At 45.1% G+C, this 21,978-nt stretch overlaps 1 protein-coding gene across 1 annotated transcript in view; it reads right to left on the reverse strand.

Annotated features, from left to right (window-relative positions):
• cdan1 (codanin 1) overlaps positions 1-21,978 on the reverse strand; it is a 95,469-nt gene that overhangs the window by 49,072 nt on the left and 24,419 nt on the right. The window contains exons 5-11 of the mRNA XM_070877856.1: positions 20,094-20,213; positions 17,032-17,107; positions 15,400-15,520; positions 10,454-10,563; positions 9,526-9,615; positions 3,622-3,697; positions 1,788-1,993 (exon numbers count right to left, since the gene is read on the reverse strand). Of these exons, the coding sequence (XP_070733957.1) occupies positions 1,788-1,993; positions 3,622-3,697; positions 9,526-9,615; positions 10,454-10,563; positions 15,400-15,520; positions 17,032-17,107; positions 20,094-20,213 (799 nt within the window). The remainder of the gene's footprint in view (positions 1-1,787; positions 1,994-3,621; positions 3,698-9,525; positions 9,616-10,453; positions 10,564-15,399; positions 15,521-17,031; positions 17,108-20,093; positions 20,214-21,978) is intronic.

Consider the following 21,978-nt stretch of genomic DNA (forward strand, 5'->3'; position numbering starts at 1 on the left):
CTCCCATCTTCCACCCAACACAAACTTTAGCTCATCCAAAACTCTGCTGCCAGTATCCTAATTGGCGCCAAATTCTGTTCATGGGTGCACCCCTGTGCTCGCTGACCTATATTGGCTCCCAGTCTGGCAACGCCTCAATTTTAAAATTCTCATCCTTGTTTTCAAATCTCTCCATGGCCACGCCCCTCCCAATCTCTAATCTCCTCCAGCCGCCCGCCCCCCCCCCCACCCCCCAACCCGCTCGAGATCTTTGCGCTCCACCAGTTCTGGCCTCTTGTGCATCCCCTATTTCCATCCTTCCACCATTGACGGCCGTGTCTTCAGGCACCAAGATCTCCAATTCGCTCCCTAAACTTCGCCACCTCTCTCCTCCTTTAAGAAAGCCCTTAAATCCTATTCTTTGACAAAGCTTTTGGTCAGCTGTCCTAATATCTCCTTATGCAGCTCGGTATCGAATTTTGTTTGATAATGCTCCGGTGAAGCGCCTTGGGACATTTTACTACCTTAAAGGCACTATATAAATATAAGTTATTGTTGTTCTTAAGGCAACATAACTTTTGCATAGGCTGTAATTTGGAGAGTTAACATGGTGAAATCTGCAGTCCAAACAGATTATTGCCTTTAACAATGGTGTCTGGAAATGTAATACTCCAGCAAGTCGAGTCAATTTAGGATGGTTACAGACGGAGACAGTCAACACTAACTTGTAAGGGATAGTTCAGGCTCGACTAATTTAACCAAGTTTTTCTAGAAAATTACGAAGCATACAAAGATTAGGATATATTTGGACTTTCAAAAAGCTTGTTACAAATTTTAAGCCCCAAGCATTAAAGGTAAATTGGCAGCATGAAGAGGTGGACTGTGGAAAAATAAAGTGTAAGCAGTAGGAGTAAAACATGTTTCTCAGATTGGTAAGAATCAGGACTCCACTGATTGGAGCCGAGAAGATTGGGGGATAGCCAAGGATTTGAGAAGGTAAACAGGGAGAGATTAATCACTAATCAGAGAACTGCATGAACTTACAGGGCTGCATGAACTCAGGATTAGAAGCAGAGAAGGAGAGCTTACAACAACAACTTGTATTTATATAGCACCTTTAACATAGTAAACCATCCCAAGGCGTTACACAGGAGTGTTTTAAGACAAAATAAATAAATTTGACACTGAGCCACACAAGCAGATGAACTAAAGCTTGGTCAGAGAGCTACGTTTTAAGGAGCTTCTTAAAAGGAAGAAAAAGAGATAGAGAGGCAGAGAGATTTAGGGAGAGAGTTCGAGCTTGGGTCCTAGGCAGCTGAAGGCATGGCCAGCAATGGTTGAGCAGTTATAATCAGGGACGCTCAAGAGAGCAGAATTTGAGGAGGGCAGAATTTGAGGAGCGCAGACATCTGAGGCTGAAGGAGATTAGAGATAGGGAGGGGTTTGAAAATAAGGATGAGAATTTTGAAATCGAGGCATTGTTTAACCAGGAGCCAGTGTTGGTCAGCGAGCATAGCGGGTGATGGGTGAACGGGACTTGGTGCGAGTTAGGACACGAGTAGCTGAGTTTTGGATCACCTCTAGTTTACGTAGGGTAGAATGTGGGAGGCCAGCCAGGAGTACGTTGGAGGGAGCTTAGGGGAAAGCTTTTTTTTTAAAAATGAAGAAGATCGTTAGGTTATGGAATGCTTTATCACAAGTGGCCATTGAAGCGGAGTTAATCGTAACATTCTAGAGGGAATTAAACACAATGAATTGTTATTCCCTGAGCAGAAGCTGATAATAAAGCAAATTAAAACAGAACCAACCTTCCAGCACACAGCAGGAAATCCCTGAAGAACACTTGGCAACCGGAGAAAGCTGGAGGGGGGCATGGCCCCCCAATATTTTGGGGCACGACAAAACGCTCCTGCAGCCGTTTCAGCTTGGTTAGATTGTCTGTTCCAAACATGTCCAGCACATCCTGGTCAGGATGCTCCCCACCTGCGAGTGCTCCATCTGCACCCTTACACATCTATGGGAGAAAAATGGAGGATTATTCGTAAATCTCGGTGCGAATATCTGAATTGAAATAAAATTTAAGTCACAAAGATTAGATAGTTTTGCAGAAGCCATAAAAGAAAAAGACTTGGATTTATATAGCGCCTTTCATGACCACCGGACGTCTCAAAGCACTTTACAGCCAATGAAGTACCTTTGGGGTGTAGTCACTGTTGCAATGAAGGAAACGTGGCAGCCAATTTGCACACAGCAAGCTCCCCACGAACAACATTGTGATAATGACCAGATAATCCATTTTTTTTTGTTATGTTGATTGAGGGATAAATATTTGCCAGGATACCGGGGATAACTCCCCTGCTCTTCTTCAAAATAGTGCCATGGGATCTTTTATGTCCTAAGGAGAGGGCAGACGGGACCTCAGTTTAACGTCTCATCCGAAAGACGGCACCTCTGCAGTGGAGTGTCAGCCTAGATTTTTTTTGTGCTCAAGTCCCTGGAGTGGGACTTGAACCCACAACCTTCTGATTCAGAGGCGAGAGTGCTACCCACTGAGCCACAGCTGACATAGGGTGGTAACCAGCTGTACTTAGAATACTTGCTCCCGTTCTACCTCAAGTGCACCGAGGCTAGTTATCTAATTTAGCACAGGGTGCATACAAAACCTGGGCTTTCCTGATCGTTATAGCTCAGCAACAGAAGACAGTCACTAATAAATCCAATAAGTAATTCAGGAGAAACTTCTTTACCCAGAGAGTGGTTAGAATGTGGAACTTGCTACCACAGGGAGTAGTTGAGGTAAATAGCATAGATGTATTTAAGGGGAAGCAAGATAAACACATGAGGGAGAAAGGAACAGAAGGATATACTGATGAGGTAAAATGAAGTCGGGTGAGAGAACAGCATAAACATCGGCATGGACCAGTTGGGCCATAGAGCACGTTTCTGTGCTGTAAATTCTGTACACCACACATGATTTTCAATGTGACAGCTAAACAGCTCTAAAAGTCATTTCACATGATTACAGCCCCTGAATTGTTGCTTTAAAGTAAGAGATTGAAACCAAATGTGGGAATACAGCAATTACACTTTGTGCAGACTGTACTGGATCTCATCTTACCTTTCATCTTATCTTTCATTGGGGTTGTTTTCCTTGGAACAGAGAAGGCTGAGGGGAGATTTAATTGAAGCATATAGAATTATGAGGGGCCTAGATAAGAGTGGATAAGAAGGACCTATTTTCCCTTAGCAGAGGGGTCAATAACCAGGGGGCATAGTGGGAGTGTGGAACTCACTGCCTGGAAAGGGTAATAGAGGGAGAAACCCTCATCACATTTAAAAGGTACTTGGATGCGCACTTAAAGAGCCATAACCTACAGGGCTACGGACCAAGAGCTGGAAGGTGGGATTAGGTGGGGTAGCTCTTTTTTGACCGGCACAGACACGATGGGCCGAATGGCTTCCTTCTGTGTCGTAATTTTCTATGATCTACAAAATACTACTTTAAGGGGGTGACCACTCTGTTTTTCTTTAAGTCATCTTATAACTAAAAATCAAAATATTTCATTAGGAAAGCGTCTGCATCACTGTCAGGATAGACTTGAGAACAATGAAGGATGCTGTAAACACAAACCATATACTCACCCTTATCACTTGTTTCTGAAACAGTCTTGCAAAGTGGCTATGGTTACAAGCTGTGCTTAGATTGACCATCATGTGCCTGGAATACAGAAACAAAATGCTTAGCTGCAATACATTCATGGACCAGGATATGAAGAAGCCAGCAAGGTACCAATTCTGCGGCGGGAGCAGGACTTCCACGCTGGGGGCTAAAATTCCCTGCCCCAGAAGGTTACCGTCCCCAAGATGGGAGCCCATGCAGGGAGGCAGAGGGAAGTTGAGGGGAGACGGGAGCAGGGGATAGAGGGGAGAGTGGTGGAGATGGGGGGCGGAGAAACCCAGGGCGGGGGACAGGAAGGGCCACATTGCAGCGGAGGAGAAGTGTGTTGGAGGGGCGGGCCTGGGGGCTCTGTGTCTCGGTGCGGGGAGTGTTCAGAGTGGGGTGGACGGGTTGACTGCACAGATGGCGGTTGGTGGATGTGGTGTGGTGTGGTTGGCATCGCGGGGGCGTGGCTCTGGGGTGGCCAGGGGCTCGACATCGGGGGTGTTCAGCATTTGGGAAGGATTCTGATGGGACGGGGCGGGTTGGGTGCGGGGGGAGTGTTCCCGGTGTTGGGTGGGTCCGGAGCCGGGGGGGGGGTGGGGGCACACTCTTGGGATGGGGGGTGGGCTGTTTGGGGCTGGGATTGGGAAAGACTTCTTCACTCGGGGAGTTGTTGGCCTGTTGGGTTCCCTGCCGCGGAGAGTTGTTGATGCCAGTTCATTGGATGTGGTCCTTGCAGCTGGGGGGGGGGGGGGAGGTGCTGGGGTGGGTGATCAGCCATGATCTTGTTGAGTGGCAGTGCAGACTCGAAGGGCCGAATGGCCTACTCTGGCACCTATTTTCTATGTTCCTATGTACCAACAATGATCCAGTGGAGGGGTTCAACATCACCTTGTTTGGTCACATTTTCTGCCTGAATTCCTCATTTCATGCAACTATATAATCCACTATACATACTATTTGGCTTTAAAGCTTTTAAGAGTTGGTTTGTTTCACGAGAATGTTTTGCAGGGCATCATGAGATAAGATGCAGAGGTTTACTGGAAAATACACTGACGGAGACGGAGGAATTGGATTACGAGGCGTGATTGTGTAAATTGGGCATGTTTGAACTGGAATAGAGAAGGTTAAAAGGTGATATAATTGCTGTTTTGGGGATTCTAAAGGAACCAGTTACTGTCGATCATGACGAGCTGTGTCACCGTGTCCGGGTCAGTAGAACCAGGGGACACGGCCTGCGCTTGAAAGGAATAAATTCAAAACTAATCTGCGGAAATGATATTTCAGTGAGCGACTGGTCAATCTATGGAACAGGCTCCCTGGGGAGATGGTGGGAGCAGTTCATAGAATCATAGAAATTTACAGCCCAGATGGAGGCCATTTCGGTCCATCGTGTCTGCACCGGCCGACAAAGACCTATCTACCCTAATCCCACTTTCCAGCTCTTGGTCCGTAGCCCTGTAGGGGACTGACTTAATTTTTTTTTAAATCCAACTGGTTACAAAGAAATCAAACCAACCTAGGGACAAGTGTAGTTGCACTCCTGCTACAGATTGCACCCACCTGCAACCAGGCTACACAAAGCTGTCATTGTTAGCTAGCTAACTTATGGCAAGTTCATTCAAAGTTTTGCTTATTCGTAGTTTAAACCTCCAAATAAGGCAAAAGACTTAACAAATTAAGCGAATCTAATTTGGGGAGACAAGGCCCATCGAGTATAAAGTTCTTGAGTTCAAACTTTTCCGGGGCTTCATAGCTACAAATAACTAATTTTCCCCAGTATTTGCTCCGTTTTTTTTTGGAGTAGGCTGCTTTTTCTGGCCTAACTTAAAAATCCCCAGCTTCCCCAATCAATTTGCACCAGCGTAACTGACTTAGTTACTTTTTTTTTTTAGGTAAGTTTTTTTTTGCTCAGAAGTGGGTGTTACCAGCCACCTATGCCAATTCTGGCCATTTAGGCAACTTTGGTCAGCTAATAGTTACTCCAGCGTATGTGGCCACTTGAGAAAACCCTTGCGGACAGTTAAAGAAATCGGTGCAGGTAAGTGCAGCAGATGCCCAGACAGCAGCAGTAGCAGAAAAGTTATGGGGGGGGGGGAAAGAGAGAGAAGGGGGGAGAAAGAGAATGGTGGGAGGGGGAGAGTGTGTGGTGTAGTTAGGTGCTGGGACCGGGAGGGGAGGAGGTCACTCGGTCTGGGCTAGGGGTGGGAGGGAGCAAACTGGCCGGCATCACGTCCACAGAGCGGCGACAAGTCAACATAGAGACTGGGGGGGGGGGGGGTGGCGGGAGCATATAGACCCTCCAACAACACGGTAAACAATACCATGCTTTTAACAAGAAGCACAGTCACAATATTGTGTATGTCCTAATGTAATTAATCTCTTGTTAAGGAATATGAAAGAGGTAGTGTGAGTGGCTTCAACAATGAGGCCACTTTCAATGCAGTCCCTCAACTATTCCCTCAGCCGTGGTATTTTGAACAAACAGCCTTCAGTCTCTTAACAAGATGGTGATTGCAGCGTCTGGCTGTATTGATGGCATTACGTTGCAGCGCAGTTTGTAGGCTGGGAGCTTGCCTCTGTAGTGAACGCACCGCTCTGGTAGGTTCGCCACTTCAAAGGCAGTTTGAACACAGCCTTTCACTTGAGGGTTGTTCTGAACTGCCACCGCGCATGCGCAGACGTGCTGGCGCACACCGCAGACTCCACCCCTGAGGCGACTGGCCACGCTGCCCTCCAGAGTAGAGGCCAAACATCGGCGAAAGTCCGAAGATTTATTTCTGGAGCATCTACTGGAGTAATGAAGCGGTGTAACTCGCGCAAGTACGCTAAAAAATGGGCTTGGGGAAAATTGAGCCCTAAATGTCTGAATAAGGTCGGCCTCACTTGGACACACGCATATAAACTCCACCGACACCTTAGTCACCCCATACTGACAATCCACACACGCCCACACCACCTGCCAACCCCCCCTCACCCTACACGCACATCATAGAATGATACACCACAGGAGGCCATTCGGCCCATCGGTCCATCGTGCACTTGCCAGCTCTTTGAAAGAGTTATCCAATTAGCCCCACTCCTCTGTTCTTGCCCCATAGCCAAACTAAATGTTTTCCCTTCCAAGTATTTATCCAATTCCCCTTTGGAATGCTATTATTGAATCTGCTCCACCACTCTTTCAGGTAGTGCATTCCAGATCACAACAACTCGTATGAATATATTAACCCCTGTCCTAATATTAACCCCTGGGGAAAACCACTGTATTCCTCCCTCCAGTTTGAAAAGCAACCATTCACCACTTCTCTCTGCTCTCTGTCCCTTGGCCAATTTTGTATCCATGCCCCTTTAATCCTATGGGCTTCAATTTGGCCAACAGGTCTATTACGTGGTACTTTTGTCAATGCCTTTTGGAAGTCCATATGCACATCAACTGCACTCCCCTCATCAACCTTCTCTGTTACATCAAAGAACTTAATTAAGTTAGTCAAACACGATTTGCTTTTAACAAATCCATGTTGACTTTCACTAACTCACCCATAACTTTCCAAATGCCATTTAATTTTGTCCTGGATTATTGTCTCAAAGTTTCCCCACCACCAACATTATGCTGACTGACCTGTAGTTGCTGAGTTTATTCCTCTCCCCCTTTTAAAAAAAAAACCAGGGCTGTTACATTTACAATCTCCGGCCCTCTGGCACCACCTCCCATATCCAAAGAGATTGTAAGATTTGGCCAGAGACTCCATAATTTCCACCCTTACTTCCCTCAGCAATCTAGGATGTATCCCGTCCGGAACGGGTGACATTTCTACTTTGAGGACTGCCGACATTGTAACTCCATTCTCTTTAACCAATATTATCCAATATCGCTACTGCCTCGCATACACCCCAGCGCACACCTCAAATAGAACACCATGGATTAAGTATATATCCAATTCCTTTTTGAATGTTATTATTGAATCTGCTTCCACCACCCTTTCAGGCAGTGCGTTCCAGATCACAACGGCTCACTGTATAAGAAAAATTCTCATCTCCTCCCGGATTTGGTGTTAATTATCTTAAATCCATGTCCTCTGATTACCGATCCTCCTGCCAATGAAAAGAGCTTTTCCCTATCTTCTACATCAAAACCCTTCTATTAAATCTCCCCTTAACCTTCTCTGCTCAAAGGAGAACAATCCCAGCTTCTCCTGTTTCTCCACATAACTGAAGTCCCTCATCTCTGGTACCCCTGTGGTAAATCTTTTCTGCACCCCCTCCAAAGCCTTGACATCTTTCCTAAAGTGTGGTGCCTAGAATTGGACACAGTACTTCAGCTGAGGTCTAACCAGTGTTTTATGAAGGTTTAGCATAGCCTCCTTGCCTCTATTTATAAAGCCAAGGATACCACATGCATTAAACAAATAGGCAGCTTTATCAGCTTGTCCCGCCAATGAGGGGGGAATGTAATGTGTGCGGAGGAAGCAATACGTCTGCACACGGACATAGACTAGGTGAGTGGGCACACATTCGGCAGATGGGGTATAATGCAGGAGTGCACTGTGGCAGCACATGGGGCTGGGGTATACACGTCGTCCTCGTCCTCAGCCTCCAATGCAGCCTCCAACAGAACACTTCAGGCAGAGCTTAGCTTTTGACAGTACAGGAGATGTTCAAAGCAACTGACTCATTGAATGACAGTCTGATTAGGAGCTGATACGGTAATGTCCCCGTCAGACTTAATAAATTTCCAAGATAAATACAGCGACTCCATTAAACAGCATGACAGATTTCTTTCAGAAGCAGAAGAAACTCAGATAAAACTTTGCCCTCTGGCATGCAACTCCTCTGCTGCAATTCTCTGCTTCTGGTAAGCCTGAAAATGTATCCATCCAGTAACTGAACATAGAATCATAAAAATTTACAGCACGGAAGGAGGCCATTTCAGCCCATTGTGTCTGCGCCGGCCAACAAAGAGCTATCCAGCCTAATCCCACTTTCCAGCTCTTGGTCCGTAGCTCTGCAGGTTACGGCACTTCAAGTGCACATCCAAGTACTTTGTAAATGTGGGGGTATCTGCCTCTACCACCCTTTCAGGCAGTGAGTTCCAGACCCCCATCAAGAAATTTCTCCTCAAATCCCCTCTAAACCTTCAACCAATTACTTTAAATCTATGCCCCCTGGTTATTGACCTCTCTGCTAAGGGAACCAGGATCTTCCTAGCCACTCTATCTATGCCCCTCATAATTTTATACATCTCAATAAGGTATCCCTTCAACCTCCTCTGTTCCAAAGAAAACAAACCCAGCCTATCCAATCTTTCCTCATAGCTAAAATTCTCCAGTCCAGGCAACACCCTCGTAAATCTCCTCTGCACCCTCTAGTGCAATCACATCTTTCCTGTAAAGTGGTGACCAGAACTGCACGCAGTACTGTAACTGTGGCCTAACTAGTGTTTTATACAGTTCAAACATAACCTCCCTGCTCTTGTATTCTATGCCTCGGCTAATAAAGTCAAGTATTCTGTATGCCTTCTTAACCACCTTATCTACCTGGCCTGCTACATTCCGGGATCTGTGGACATGCACTCCCAAGGTCTCTTTGATCCTCTACACTTCTCAGTGTCCTACCATTTAATGTTAGTCCTCCCCAAACCTTACGCTTCTCTGAATTGAATTCCATTTGCCACTGTTCTGCCCACCTGACCAGTTCATTGATATTTTTCTGCAGTCTACAGCTTTTACGAAACATTTAATACTGATTTGTTCAAAACTGGATTACAAAAAAGTTCACTTGATTCGAGCCTTTTTTTTTCCTCTGGGTGTACCAGAATATGCAGCAGTTTTCTGTTCCTGATCTCCATTCCAACCCAAGAATGGTAACAGAAGAGAAGGCTGCCATACCTGATTCGAAGACCCAGCGCTCTCTCAAACTCCCAACCAGGATTTGTATGCTTGTCCTCCCACTCTCGCAGCAATTCGTAAAAGACATCTCTGGAAAAGAGTGAAGGGATACTGCTCTTCAATCAGTGCTTGCATTGTGCTACAACAACTTGTATTTATATAGTGCCTTTAACATAGTAAAATGTCCCAAGGCGCTTCACAGGAGTATTTTAAGACAAAACAAATACATTTGTAGGACCATTGCACCGTAAAACATCACTTCTTGTCTTTCATTAAACTTTGACAAAAAGGAGTCCAAGTTTGACATATAATTTGTGAGTAGATAAATGTATAGAAACAAACATTTTAAATTATGTAGTACATTGCAAACATAAAATTGCAAAGATTCAATTTTAATGTTGAGATAGAAGGCTGAGGGGTGATCTAATAGAGGTCTTTAAAATTATGATAGGGTAGACAGAGAAGTTTTCACTTGTCCGGGAGACCAGAACCAAAATACAAAATAGTCACTAATAAATCCGAGAGAGAATTCAGGAGAAACTTCTTTATCTAAAGAGTGGTTAGAATGTGGAGCTCACTACCACAAGTAGTCAAGGCGAATAGCACAGATGCATTTAAGGGGAAGGTCGATAAGTACGAGGGAGAAAGGTATATGCTGCTGGAGATAAATAAAGAGAGGTGGAAGGAGGCTCGTGTGGAGCATAAATGCCGGCATAAACCATTTGGGCCAAATGGCCTGTTTCTGTGCTGTAGATTCGATGTAATTCTTTGTAATATTACTGCAGGATAAAGAGTTGCATTTTCACAAGGTGTTAGGTTAGTAGGCATTCCCCATCTGTCTGATCAGTTTGGGTGCAGAACGGGCTCGAGAGGCTGAAGAAACTACTCCCATGTTTGCGTTATATTTATAACAAAACGGGCTCTGTACCTTTGCTTCTTGAAATTCTGAAAGGCTCTGTCACTGGTAAAATTTGATCGATTGTCAGTTTCAGGCTCGAATGGAACAGACTGTATGACTGAAGGGAGAACGAGTGATACCTGGAAAACAAGAATCAGGTAACAGTGAAATAGCACAGCCATTCTTTAGGGAAGGCAAACTACATTGTGGGCAGGGTGTCACAATCCAGAATCTAAAATGCAGACGTTCAGAATTTACATTTTTGGTTGTTTGGGGGAGGGGGGGGGGGGTCATTACATATATTTGCAGCAAGATGCACACTTCACACACTATTTCAATCAAGAACTCAACAATCACACACACTGCCAGTGCACTCCAGCGATGAGAATTCAACGTTCAGCAGAAGCAACTCATTTTTACCAACTGATCAGCGCTTTTACCGTCCTTCAGTGCAGAGAGAATTGTAGGTGCACTTTAAAACCCATAATTACAACTTCCAGAGGTGACAGATGGAATACAAAACCCTGAAAAGTCCCATATCTGTGAGCAACGAAGTACAGCTGAGTGAGTAGACACTCCATAGCAACAGGGCGAGTGAAATCCCACAAGGTTAATCAGGTTTTTGGTCCGATATTTGTTTAACCAAATACAAGCCTATTAGATAAGCAGCATGGGCCTGCCCACACTGCGATATGTGCGCGCACTAGGTCCGTGCAGCAGAGCAGGTCTCCAGTCGTCCTGGTTAACCCTTGCCACTGGATAAAGACCTAGCTCTGTCAAGCCCGTGAGGTGGCTGGTGTGCAACGGCCACCACATGTTAAAAAAAAAATCCACGCATAGACATCTTCCACCCCCTCAACTGGAGTTCAGGACTGGAACATCGGGTCCTTCATTGAAACATCTGTGAACTCATGTGGAAGCAAGTCATCCTCGTTCGAGGAACCGCCTACGATGCTGATGATGAGATGACCAAGTTTTTAAATAGAGTGCATTAATATTTCAAGACCATAACCTGACAGCTTCCAACCAGAGAGAAGTTACATCTATGAGGAAAGAGATGTTAGAAGAGAAGATCATACAAAGATGTGAGGATGGAATTTAGAACAGGGAGCAGGTGCTTAATTTAAAAGGCGAATGAAATGTCGGCCTTTATCTTCGAGGGCTGGAATACAAAGGGATGTAAAGCTATGTTACAGCTGTATAAAGCCCTGGTCAGACCCCAACTGGAGCACTGCATTCAGTTCTGGACACCACACCTCAGGAAGGATATATTGGCTTTGGAGGGGGTGCAGCACATATTCATTAGAATGATACTGGGGCTAAATGGGTTAAATTATGGACAAGTTGTATATTCTCTTGAATAAAAGATAGAGTCATCTAATGGGTTTGTCACCGCTCTCCTCCATCTGTCCGAACTTCTCACATTGAACAACTTCTCCTTTGACTCCACTCACTTCCTCCAAATTAAAGGTGTTGCTATGGGAACCCACATGGATCCTAGCTATACCTGCCTTTTAGTGAGATATGTGGAACATTCTTGGTGCCAGTCCTCCTCAGGTCCCATCCCTCACCTCTTTTTCCGGTACATTGATGACTGTATCGGTGCCATTTCATGCTCTCACCCTGAACTGGAAAATTTAATTCATTTTGCTTCCAAAATTTCCAGCCTTCCTTCACCTTCACATGGTCCATCTCCAACTCTTCCCTTCCCTTCCTCAACTTCTTGTCTCCATTTCTGGGGATAGGCTTTCGACCAGTATTCACTATCAGCCCTCTGACTCCCACAGCTACCTGGACTACACTTCCTCCCACCCCACATCCTGTAAAGGGACTCCATTCCATTCTCAGTTTCTCCACCTCTGTCGAATCTGCTCAGACAACGCCACCTTTCACTAGTCTTCCCATATGTCTTCCTTTTTCCTCAGCCAAGGATTCCCCTCCTCCGTGGTTAACATGGCCCTCAACCGTGTCCGTTCTATTTCTCGCACTTCTGCTTTCACCCCTTCCCCTCCCCCTCAGAACCATGACAGGGTTCCCCTTGTCCTCACCTTTCACCCCACCAGCCTCCACGTTCAATGGGCCATCTCCGCCATTTCCACCACCTCCAGTGTGATCGCACCACTAATCACATCTTCCCCTCCCCTCCCCCATCAACAATCCGAAGGGACCGCTCCCTCCGCGGCATCCTGGTCCACTCCTCAATCATTCCCAGCACCCTCTCCTCTTCCCATACAAGCGCAGGAGATGCAACACCTGCGCTTTTACCTTCTCCCTTCCCACTGTCCAGGGCCCCAAACACTCCTTCCAGGTGAAACAGTGATTTACTTGTACTTCTTTCAAATTAGTATATTGTATTCGCTGCTCACGATGTGGTCTCCTCTTCATTGGGGAGACCAAACGCAGATTGTGTGACCGCTTTGTAGAACACCTCCATTCAGTTCCCAAGTGTGACCTCAAGCTTCCAGTAGCCTGTCACTTTAATTCCCCATTCTACTTCCACTCTGACCTCTACGTCCTGAGCCTCCTACACTGTTCTAATGGAGCTCAACGCAAACTTGAGGAACAGCATCTCATCTTTTGTTTAGGCACTTTACAGCCTTCTGGACTCAACATCGAAGTCAATAATTTCAAACCATAAACTCTGCCCCTATATTTTTTCTTTTTTCCTTATTTTTTCTTTCCCATGGCAGCTGTTGATTCTGCCATTTACACCCTAAATAGACTCATCTTTTGTTTCTTAACTTGTCCCATTACCATCTCCTTTTGCCTTGCACCATCATCCCTTTTGTCTCTTAATCTCTTCTGCCTTCCACCTTATCACAGACCTTCCCTTTTGTTATTTCCTCCGCTCCACCCTTTTCCTGTCCCTACACTTGCTTAAAAACTTGTTACATCTCTAACTTTTTCCAGTTCTGACGAAGGGTCATCGACCTGAAACGTTAACTGTGTTTCTCGCCCCACAGATGCTGCCTGACCTGCTGAGTACTTCCAGCATTTTCTGTTTTTATTTCAAATTCTAGCATCCGTAGTATTAGCTTTTGTATTTAGGATTAATGGAATTGATGGGGTAGATAGAGAGAAACTCTAGTGAGAGAGTCCACAACAAGGGGGCATAACCTTAAATTTAGAGCTAGGCCGTTCAGGGATGATGTCAGGAAGCACTTCTTCACACATAGGGTAGTGGAAATCTCAAAAAAATTCCCAAAAAAGCTGTTGAGGTAGGGTTGCCAACCCTCTCGGATTGGCCGTGAGTCTACCAGACTCGACATCGATCTGCCAGTGACTACTGAAAGCAATCCGGGAGATTTTAATAGGATATTTTAAGAAAATAAATTAATATAATGAATGTAAGAGGACTGATTAATATACAGTGATACCTGTACAGACAGACACCTGCAAAAAAGACACTTAGTGACAGTCCCAAATAATTTGCATTGTAATAGATACACACTGCACCTTGAACCAACGGACACTTGCAAATTACTAACTACGAACAGTCTTCAATGCACCAAATGCGAGGTGGCAGCGGGTGAAAAATGTTTTTTTTTGTAATGGAGATCCCTTTACCCAGCATCCATAGCAGCAGAGAAACCACTATCTCTAGGATTGAATTCTTCCACGGCTCGATCCCAAGAGTAAAGCAGTTTCTCTGCCGCTGTGAATGCTGGGTAAAGAACTCCCCATTTCCCACTTACTGTAAATAATGACCAACAGGCTGGTGTCAGGAATCAATCAGGTTAAACCGCATTAATTTTAAACAGAACAATTTCCCATCTATTCCACGGAGCTCATCACAGGCTACTGGACGTGTTGTCAGCCGCAGACAACCGTGACTGAGTCGCAAATTGGGGGCCCTGAAATTGCAAGGGGGTTTGAAATTGCAGGGGCTCAAGAATTGGGAGGGGACTGGGGAATGCTGGCTCGGGGTGGGGGGGGAGGGGAAGAGATGGAGTCTCAGGGAAGAGTAAAACGGGAATGGGGAGCTCGGGGGAGATAGAGACTGGAATAGGGGTTGTGGGGCAGAGATGGAATTGAGAATGGAAGCTGGGAGGGAGAAATGGAGATTGGGGACATGGCGGGGGGGGGGGGGGGAAAGAGAGGGAGACTGGGGAAAAGGGGCTACGGGAGATAGATAAAGACTGAGGTCTTGGGGGGGGTGGGGGGATGTGAGGGAGAAAGAGATGGAGAGAATGATTTCCTCCATCTGTTCTCAAGTGGCCTCCTGGTTATTGGAACTTCTCGCACAACAGCTACTGGCACAAAACCACAAATAAAGATTCTCAGCCACAGAGAACCCAATCTTTAAGGTAAATCCAATAACATTTGTCGAAGTCATGTGATCCGATGACACGTGGTCAGAACATCACGTGATCAAACCTCCAGGAATGTCTCCAACCAGAGTTGGCAACCCTATGTTGAGGCTGGGGGGGGGGGGGGGGAACTGAAGTGAGATTAATGGATTTTTTTCAGGCAAGGGTATTAAAGGTTATGGAATTTAAAAAAACAGGCAGATGGAATTAAGGTACAGATCAGCCATGATCTAACGGAATGGCAGAACAGGCTCAAGCAACTGAATGGCCTCCTCCTATTCCTATTTAATACTCCCATTAAGGATGGGTTTGGGAAGATAGCGGGTAAATTTAATCAAAATGGCAAAGATGAACAAAACTGGTTCTCCGCTTCCGAACATGCTCAGATTCTGCCACCATGCAGACCATAGGACTGTAAGTTCTTACAGCACGGATCCATGACCAAACATTCAGTTGTAAAACCAAGGTAGAGCTACGCCAACGCTGGATTCTAAAACTGAGAAGTGGCAAATTTCAGTTATGGTAATTAATAAAGGAAGATGGTCTGTCACTAAGTAATCCACTTAACAGAAAAACTTAAGCAAACAACTGATTGAAAAAAAATTGAATTCAGATTACTACAACCTACTGTCAGACAGCAGTAAAGGCAAGTGTACATTATCTCACCTGAGCAGTGCTAACCTCATTGGCACGGAGCAACTGGTCACGTAACGAAGCAGAGAACATACCAAGTCGGTCATTCTCACCAAGAAGCCTTATAGTCCCCTTATCTAAATAAGAAATTATCCTACAAAAGTAAAACAAAACAAAAATTTAACTGAGGGAATGCGATCCACATTATTCTATCTGAGATCATTTTCTACGATCTAACATTTTCCAGGTTTTTACTTCCTCTCATGATTTGTGATGTATAGGCCACAAGTGCCAGCTCTTCTCTGATACAGCAATCAAGTGGCTATTCTTCAAGTGCACACCAGCAGGCAATTCAACTGTAGGGGCATCATCACGAGTTCCAACCTGGTCCTCGCTCGACATCAACACGCCTGTACTTTCCAGTGGGGTCCATTGGTTAGCAATTGGGGTAGGAACTCCGGCTGCTTCTTTTCTTCTTCGTCTTCTCTAGCCCCATCACTCCCTCAACTGAGATCAGCTAAATAAGTGAAGACCAAAGACGATCTCAGTTTCCTTCCTTGTGCAGTCCAGTCTATCCTGGCCATCTTGGAGCTGTATTACCTCAGGAGCTGTATTACCTCAGACCTCCCTGATTTGTGCAGTTCCATTTCACACTGGGCATTTGACAATCTGTGGGGAAGATCTGTGGAAACTTTAAGCCCTGGAATTCTAACACCGATCCACTTTAGACCTAAGCATCAACATCCAAAGCAGCATGGGCCAAAGCTCTCTCTATACTGGCCACAAACAACTTGCCTTACCTCCCATCACAGAAAAGCTTTACAATCGCAATACACCACTGAGAGCTTCCCTTTGTATCAGCTGTGGCTCAGTGGGTAGCACACTCGCCTGAGTTAGAAGATTGTGGGTTCAAGTCCCGCTCCAGGAACTTCAGCACAAAAAAATTAATTTAGGCCAACACTCTGGTGCAGTGCTAAGGGAGCGCTGCACTGTTGGAGGTGCCGCTTTTCGGATGAGACGTTAAACCAAGGTCCCGTCTGCTCTCTCAGGTGGACGTAAAAGATCCCATGGCACTATTCCGAAGAAGAGCAGGGGAGTTATCCCCAGTGTCCTGGCCAATATTTATCCCTCAATCAACATAACAAAAAAAAACAGATTATCTGGTCATTATCGCATTGCTATTTGTGGGAGCTTGCTGTGCGCAAATTGGCTGCCGCACATTTCTCACATTACAACAGTGACTACACTCCAAAAATACTTCATTAGCTGAAAAGTGCTTTGAGACGTCCGGTGGTCGTGAAAGGCGCTATATAAATCCAAGTCTTTCCTTAATTGCTCCAAACAAACCATCCCTTGGGCCTCTTTGAGCGAGGCTGTTAGTTTAGTTGTTCAGGGAACATCAATCTGCATATACATTCAACAAAGAGCTCGAGTCTTTGGCGAAAGGCTGGGTTTGCAGATTCACTCTCACCAAACAGTGGCCCTTGATAATGAACACTAATTTTTTTGTTTCCCTTCTCCCTGGCAAGTCCATTATCAGGGTCAAGCTGACTTCAAAAGTTACCGCGATAGATGTATCCAAAGGTAAAGTTTATCCATTTGTACTGTACTTGTATCTTCAATTATAAAACTGTGCAAGTTCAATAATGGGGGAATAAAACTCACGTGAACTGCGTTTCCAGAACTCTGACAGCAAAATAGATGCAATTATGTACACTTCTGAAGTACTGCCTTTCCACATCTGGAAAATAAATTAATTTTATATTTAGGCATACGGATTATAAAAGGCAGTTGAGGTAAAGAAAAAAGGACACCGGGGAAAACAACACTGCTCTTCTACAAATAGTGTCATGGTATCTTTTATTTCCACCCAAGAGGGAAGATGGGGCCTCGGGTTAACATCTCATCCGAAAGACAGCATCTCCAACAGTGCAGCACTCACTCAGTACCGCACTGAAGTTTCAGCCTGGATTATGTGCTCAGTGGGGCTTGAACACACAACCTTCTTGGGTCCTACCCACTGAGCCACAGCTGGCACTGTAAATTAGGTACAGATCAGCCATGATCTAATTGAATGGCAGACATGCTCAAGGGGCTGACCCTTGTTTCTATGTTCCTAGATGCACTAGATTAAGCAGACAAAATGAAGTCTCTTCAAAAGACTTCAGTAGATAGCTTATACAGAAATGAGATTGTAATTACTAGATACGTTATACAGGCAAATGCACGTCCTTCAGGAAAGGAAGTCAAACTGCTCTCATCTACTTCCCTACTCCTGCCTCCAGACAGTATAGGTGGAGGACTGACTGCTTGCCATCTAAGAAATGGTGCTGAGCACAAGGGATTTGGAGGAGAAAAATTATTCCCAGCACTATTGGGGACAGGAAGGAGTAAATACAAGGTTGTCAAATATATTTTGGTGTTTTGGGGAAAGCAGTCATTTTGGTTATCGAGTATTAAGATTCCCTTTAAGGGCTCAAAAGATGAAGCAATGTGTGAAAAAGTCTTAAAAAGCAGAATTAAATAAACACTTTTCCACAGCAGCGCCTAAATAATTTTTGAATAAATTATAATCGTTATTATTTTGTCACAGCTAATCCACCACGCTGGTTAACTCTGACAATCTTCCTGCCATTCCCAGAGTCGACACACCAAAAATCGTATGGCAGTCAGCAGCTTTCTCTGATCTGGCTGTACCGGAATGTTTCTGCGAGGATTACATCTGTATCTGGCACTTTGGTGGACTTAGAATTTAATCGGAGAAAATTACATTTGCACTCTGACTCCAGTATCTTTTCTATTTAAACAAATTTTTTCATCGGATCGGAAGATGTTCCCAAAAAGACCTCCTGCCCAATTTAGCCACACTGACAGGGTGACAGGCAAACTGTCTGAGAATTGGATGCCTAAGTGGTGAATTACTTGTAGTTAACAAGTGACCCCTTGGCCTGTCTTACACGCACTCTGATCATGGACAACAGTCTCTGATTTAAATGGCTTCCTTTATTGGGGTGCGGTGGGGTGGACATGGTGGTAATTGTCAGCTACAAACTCAGCAACTGTTTGCTATAACTTCCTTTCAATGCTTACCCTCCTGTGAATTCAGAGGTAGAACTACGATGGTAAGTTGACTCAGCTCCTCCTTGATGTCTTCAGATGTAGGAATTGTGTGTGTATGCACGTGGGTATTATTGATTTTCCATACTGGATCTTACTGAGGTATTTATGTTGGTACATAAGAACATAAGAAACAGGAGCAGGAGTAGGCCATTTGGCCCCTCGAGCCTGCTCCGCCATTCAATAAGATCATGACTGATCTGATCATGGACTCAGCTCCACTTCCCCGCCCGCTCCCCATAACCCTTTATTCCCTTATTGCTCCAAAATCTGTCCATCTCCACCTTAAATATATTCAATGACCCAGCCTCCACAACTCTCTGGGGCATAGAATTCCATAGATTCACAACCCTTAGATAAGAAATTCCCCCTCATCTTAGTTTTAAATGGGCGGTCCCTTATTCTGAGACTATGTCCCCTAGTTTTAGTTTCCCCTAGGAGTGGAAATATCCTCTCTGCATCCACCTTGTTGAGCCCCCTCATTATCTCATTCTTCTGAATTCCAATGTGTATAGGCCCAACCTATCTTCATAAGTCAACCCCCTCATCTCCGGAATCAACCTAGTGAACCTTCTCCGAACAGCCTCCAATGCATGTATATCCTTCCTTAAATTCTCTAATTGCAATTCTGCCATTATGCTCACTTACATAAGGCTTTCCAATCCTGCATTGTTGCCCCCTCTGTTCAACTGTATTCCATTGTATTATTTGCATCCCAATCATTATCTGATCATTAACCACATTCGTGGGAGTTACTATGTGCAACTTGTCTGCCACATTTCCTACATTACAACAGTGACACTTCAAAAGTACTTAGTTGGTTGTGAAGCTCCGTGGGAAGTCCTGAGGTCCTGAATTACACGATATAAATGCAAGTTTATTCTTTATTTCTTTCCTTCTATTACATTGCATTGCTTGTATCACACACCTTGTGGTAGAAATTCAGTATCGCCACCAGTTACCGGGCACGGGAGGCGGCTAACGGGCGGAAAAGGCCTACCTTCAACGATAAGCGGCATCCACGCCTGTGCAGAAATTCAGTCGGCTCTTTGGCAGAGGCGCCAAGAGCCAATATTGCGCAGCTAACGCCACCCACGTGGTGATGTCCTCCAGCTGCAACGCCTTTCTCGCGATATTTAATTTGAACATGGCCTTCCCGGCAGGCATTCTTGCAGCCTGGTAAAAAGTGGTGAGTAAGCAGTGGAACTCGGGCAGAAGCGGCCAGAGAGCAAGGTAAGTTTTATTCTTTATTTATTTCTTCATTTTTCATTATTTGTAACAGTGGGGAAGTTTGTGTATAGGTCGGTAAAGTTTTGAGATTTTCTTTCTTTCTTCCTGTTCTCCAGCTAGCATGGCGGCAGCCTCCCGTTGCGAAATTCAGAGGGCCTCCTGAGCTCCCGCCACTTTTTAGCGCTGCGCTCTCACCTTTGGGCGTAAAAACTGAATTTGGCAGTTGGAGCCTGCACCCAATGCCTGTCGGTAAAATCAGCACTGGGGGGGTGACACCGCCTCAAAAACGGCAGTACCCAATTTCAACTCCCTTGCATTTGGTTTGATCATCAAAATTGGACTATAGATGCTGTTACAGCTCCTCACTGGGTAACTCTTACCTTTTACCTCAGTGGCATATTCCACCTCGACGTCCAAATCATCCGTTGATGCTCCTCCCCTGGATGTCAACAACTGCAGTATAAAGAACAGCTCCAGAAAAATGTTGGGCACTAAATTCTCTAGAATTAAAGAATATAACATTTGTTTACATTTGGTTGCCTCTCAGTTGTCTTCCCATCTCCATGCAGCCCTCGGGCAGTCTGCACCATGGACCTCTCCACACTTGGTTAAAGGTCACTTTATTGCCCGCAAAGCACCAAGTCCCTGCATTAATATTTTTCCCTACCTAAAGAACTGCCAGTATTGTGAATCACCTGTGAAAATGGCCCACTAATACAAGATTGTGGAGCCCTGGTATCAGTAAACTCTTGGACTCAAATCCAGAGGACTGAAGTGCTGGAACAGCCGGTATGTAAATTAGATACCATCTTAACATCAGACGTAAAAAAAAGTCACGCAAGGCCAAGTCCTTTGAAAGAGGACCAAAGGCAGGAACGCACCCAGGTGACCAGCTTATGTGAAAAACGGTTTTGTTTTTAGTTTGCTTCATCCAGATATCATTACAGTCTCCCACAAACTCACGTGAATGGCGAGTTCCCAACCTCAGCTATAGTACTGAGAGAACATGTGAATGAAGTGTGCACACACGTCTACAGAATCCAAAGTATTGCACAAAGGGAGCCACCAGGCATTTTAAATACACAAACTAGTCCTACAACCAGAATTTTTAGGTGCTGGCATAATGTATGCACCTGTGAGTATGCTCACAGGCTAGTAGAGCTGTCAAGTTGTGACTGGCTTAGCCAGTCATAAGAACATAAGAAATAGGAGCAGGAGTAGGCCATTTGGCCCCCTCGAGCTGCTCCGGCATTTAATAAGATCATGGCTGCTCTGATCTTGGGCTCAGCTCCACTTCCCTGCCCGCACCCCATATCCCTTTACTGCTCAAAAATCTGTCTATTTCCACGTTAAATATATTCAATGACCCAGCCTCCACAGCTCTCTGGGGCAGAGAATTCCATAGATTTATAACCCTCAGAGAGAAGTAGTTCCTCCTCATCTCAGTTCTAAATGGGCAACCCCTTATTCTGAGACTATGCCCACTAGTTGTAGATTCCCCAAGAGGGAAAACATCCTCACAGCATTTATCTTGTTGAACCCCCTCAGTATCTTATATGTTTCAATAAGATCATCTCTCTTTATTCTAAACTCCAGTGAGTATAGACCCAACCTGCTCAACCTTTCTTCATAAGTCACCCCCTTCACCTTAGGAATCAACCTCGTGAACCTTCTCTGAACTGCCTCCAAAGTACATCCCTCCTTAAATAAGGAGCCCAAAACTGTACGCAGTACTCTAGGTGTGGCCTCACCAACACCCTGTACAATTGTAGCAGGACTTCCCAGCTTTTATACTCCATCCCCTTTGCAATGAAGGCCAACATTCCATTTGCCTTCCTGATTACTTGCTGTACCTGCATATTAACATAGAAACATAGAAAATAGGTGCAGGAGTAGGCCAATTTGGCCCTTCGAGCCTGCACTGCCATTCAATAAGATCATGGCTGATCATTCCCTCAGTACCCCTTTCCTGCTTTCTCTCCATACCCCTTGATCGCTTTAGCCGTAAGGGCCATATCTAACTCCCTCTTGAATATATCCAATGAACTGGCATCAGCAACTCTCTGCAGCAGGGAATTCCACAGGTTAACAACTCCGAGTGAAGAAGTTTCTCGTCATCTTAGTCCTAAATGGCCTACCCCTTATCCTAAGACTATGTCCCCTGGTTCTGGACTTCCCCAACATCGGGAACATTCTTCCCGCATCTAACCTGTCCAGTCCCGTCAGAATCTTATACGTTTCTATGAGATCCCCTCTCATCCTTCT

The sequence above is a fragment of the Pristiophorus japonicus genome, chromosome 4 (genome assembly GCF_044704955.1).
Source record: "Pristiophorus japonicus isolate sPriJap1 chromosome 4, sPriJap1.hap1, whole genome shotgun sequence".
NCBI classification, from domain to species: Eukaryota; Metazoa; Chordata; class Chondrichthyes; family Pristiophoridae; genus Pristiophorus; species Pristiophorus japonicus.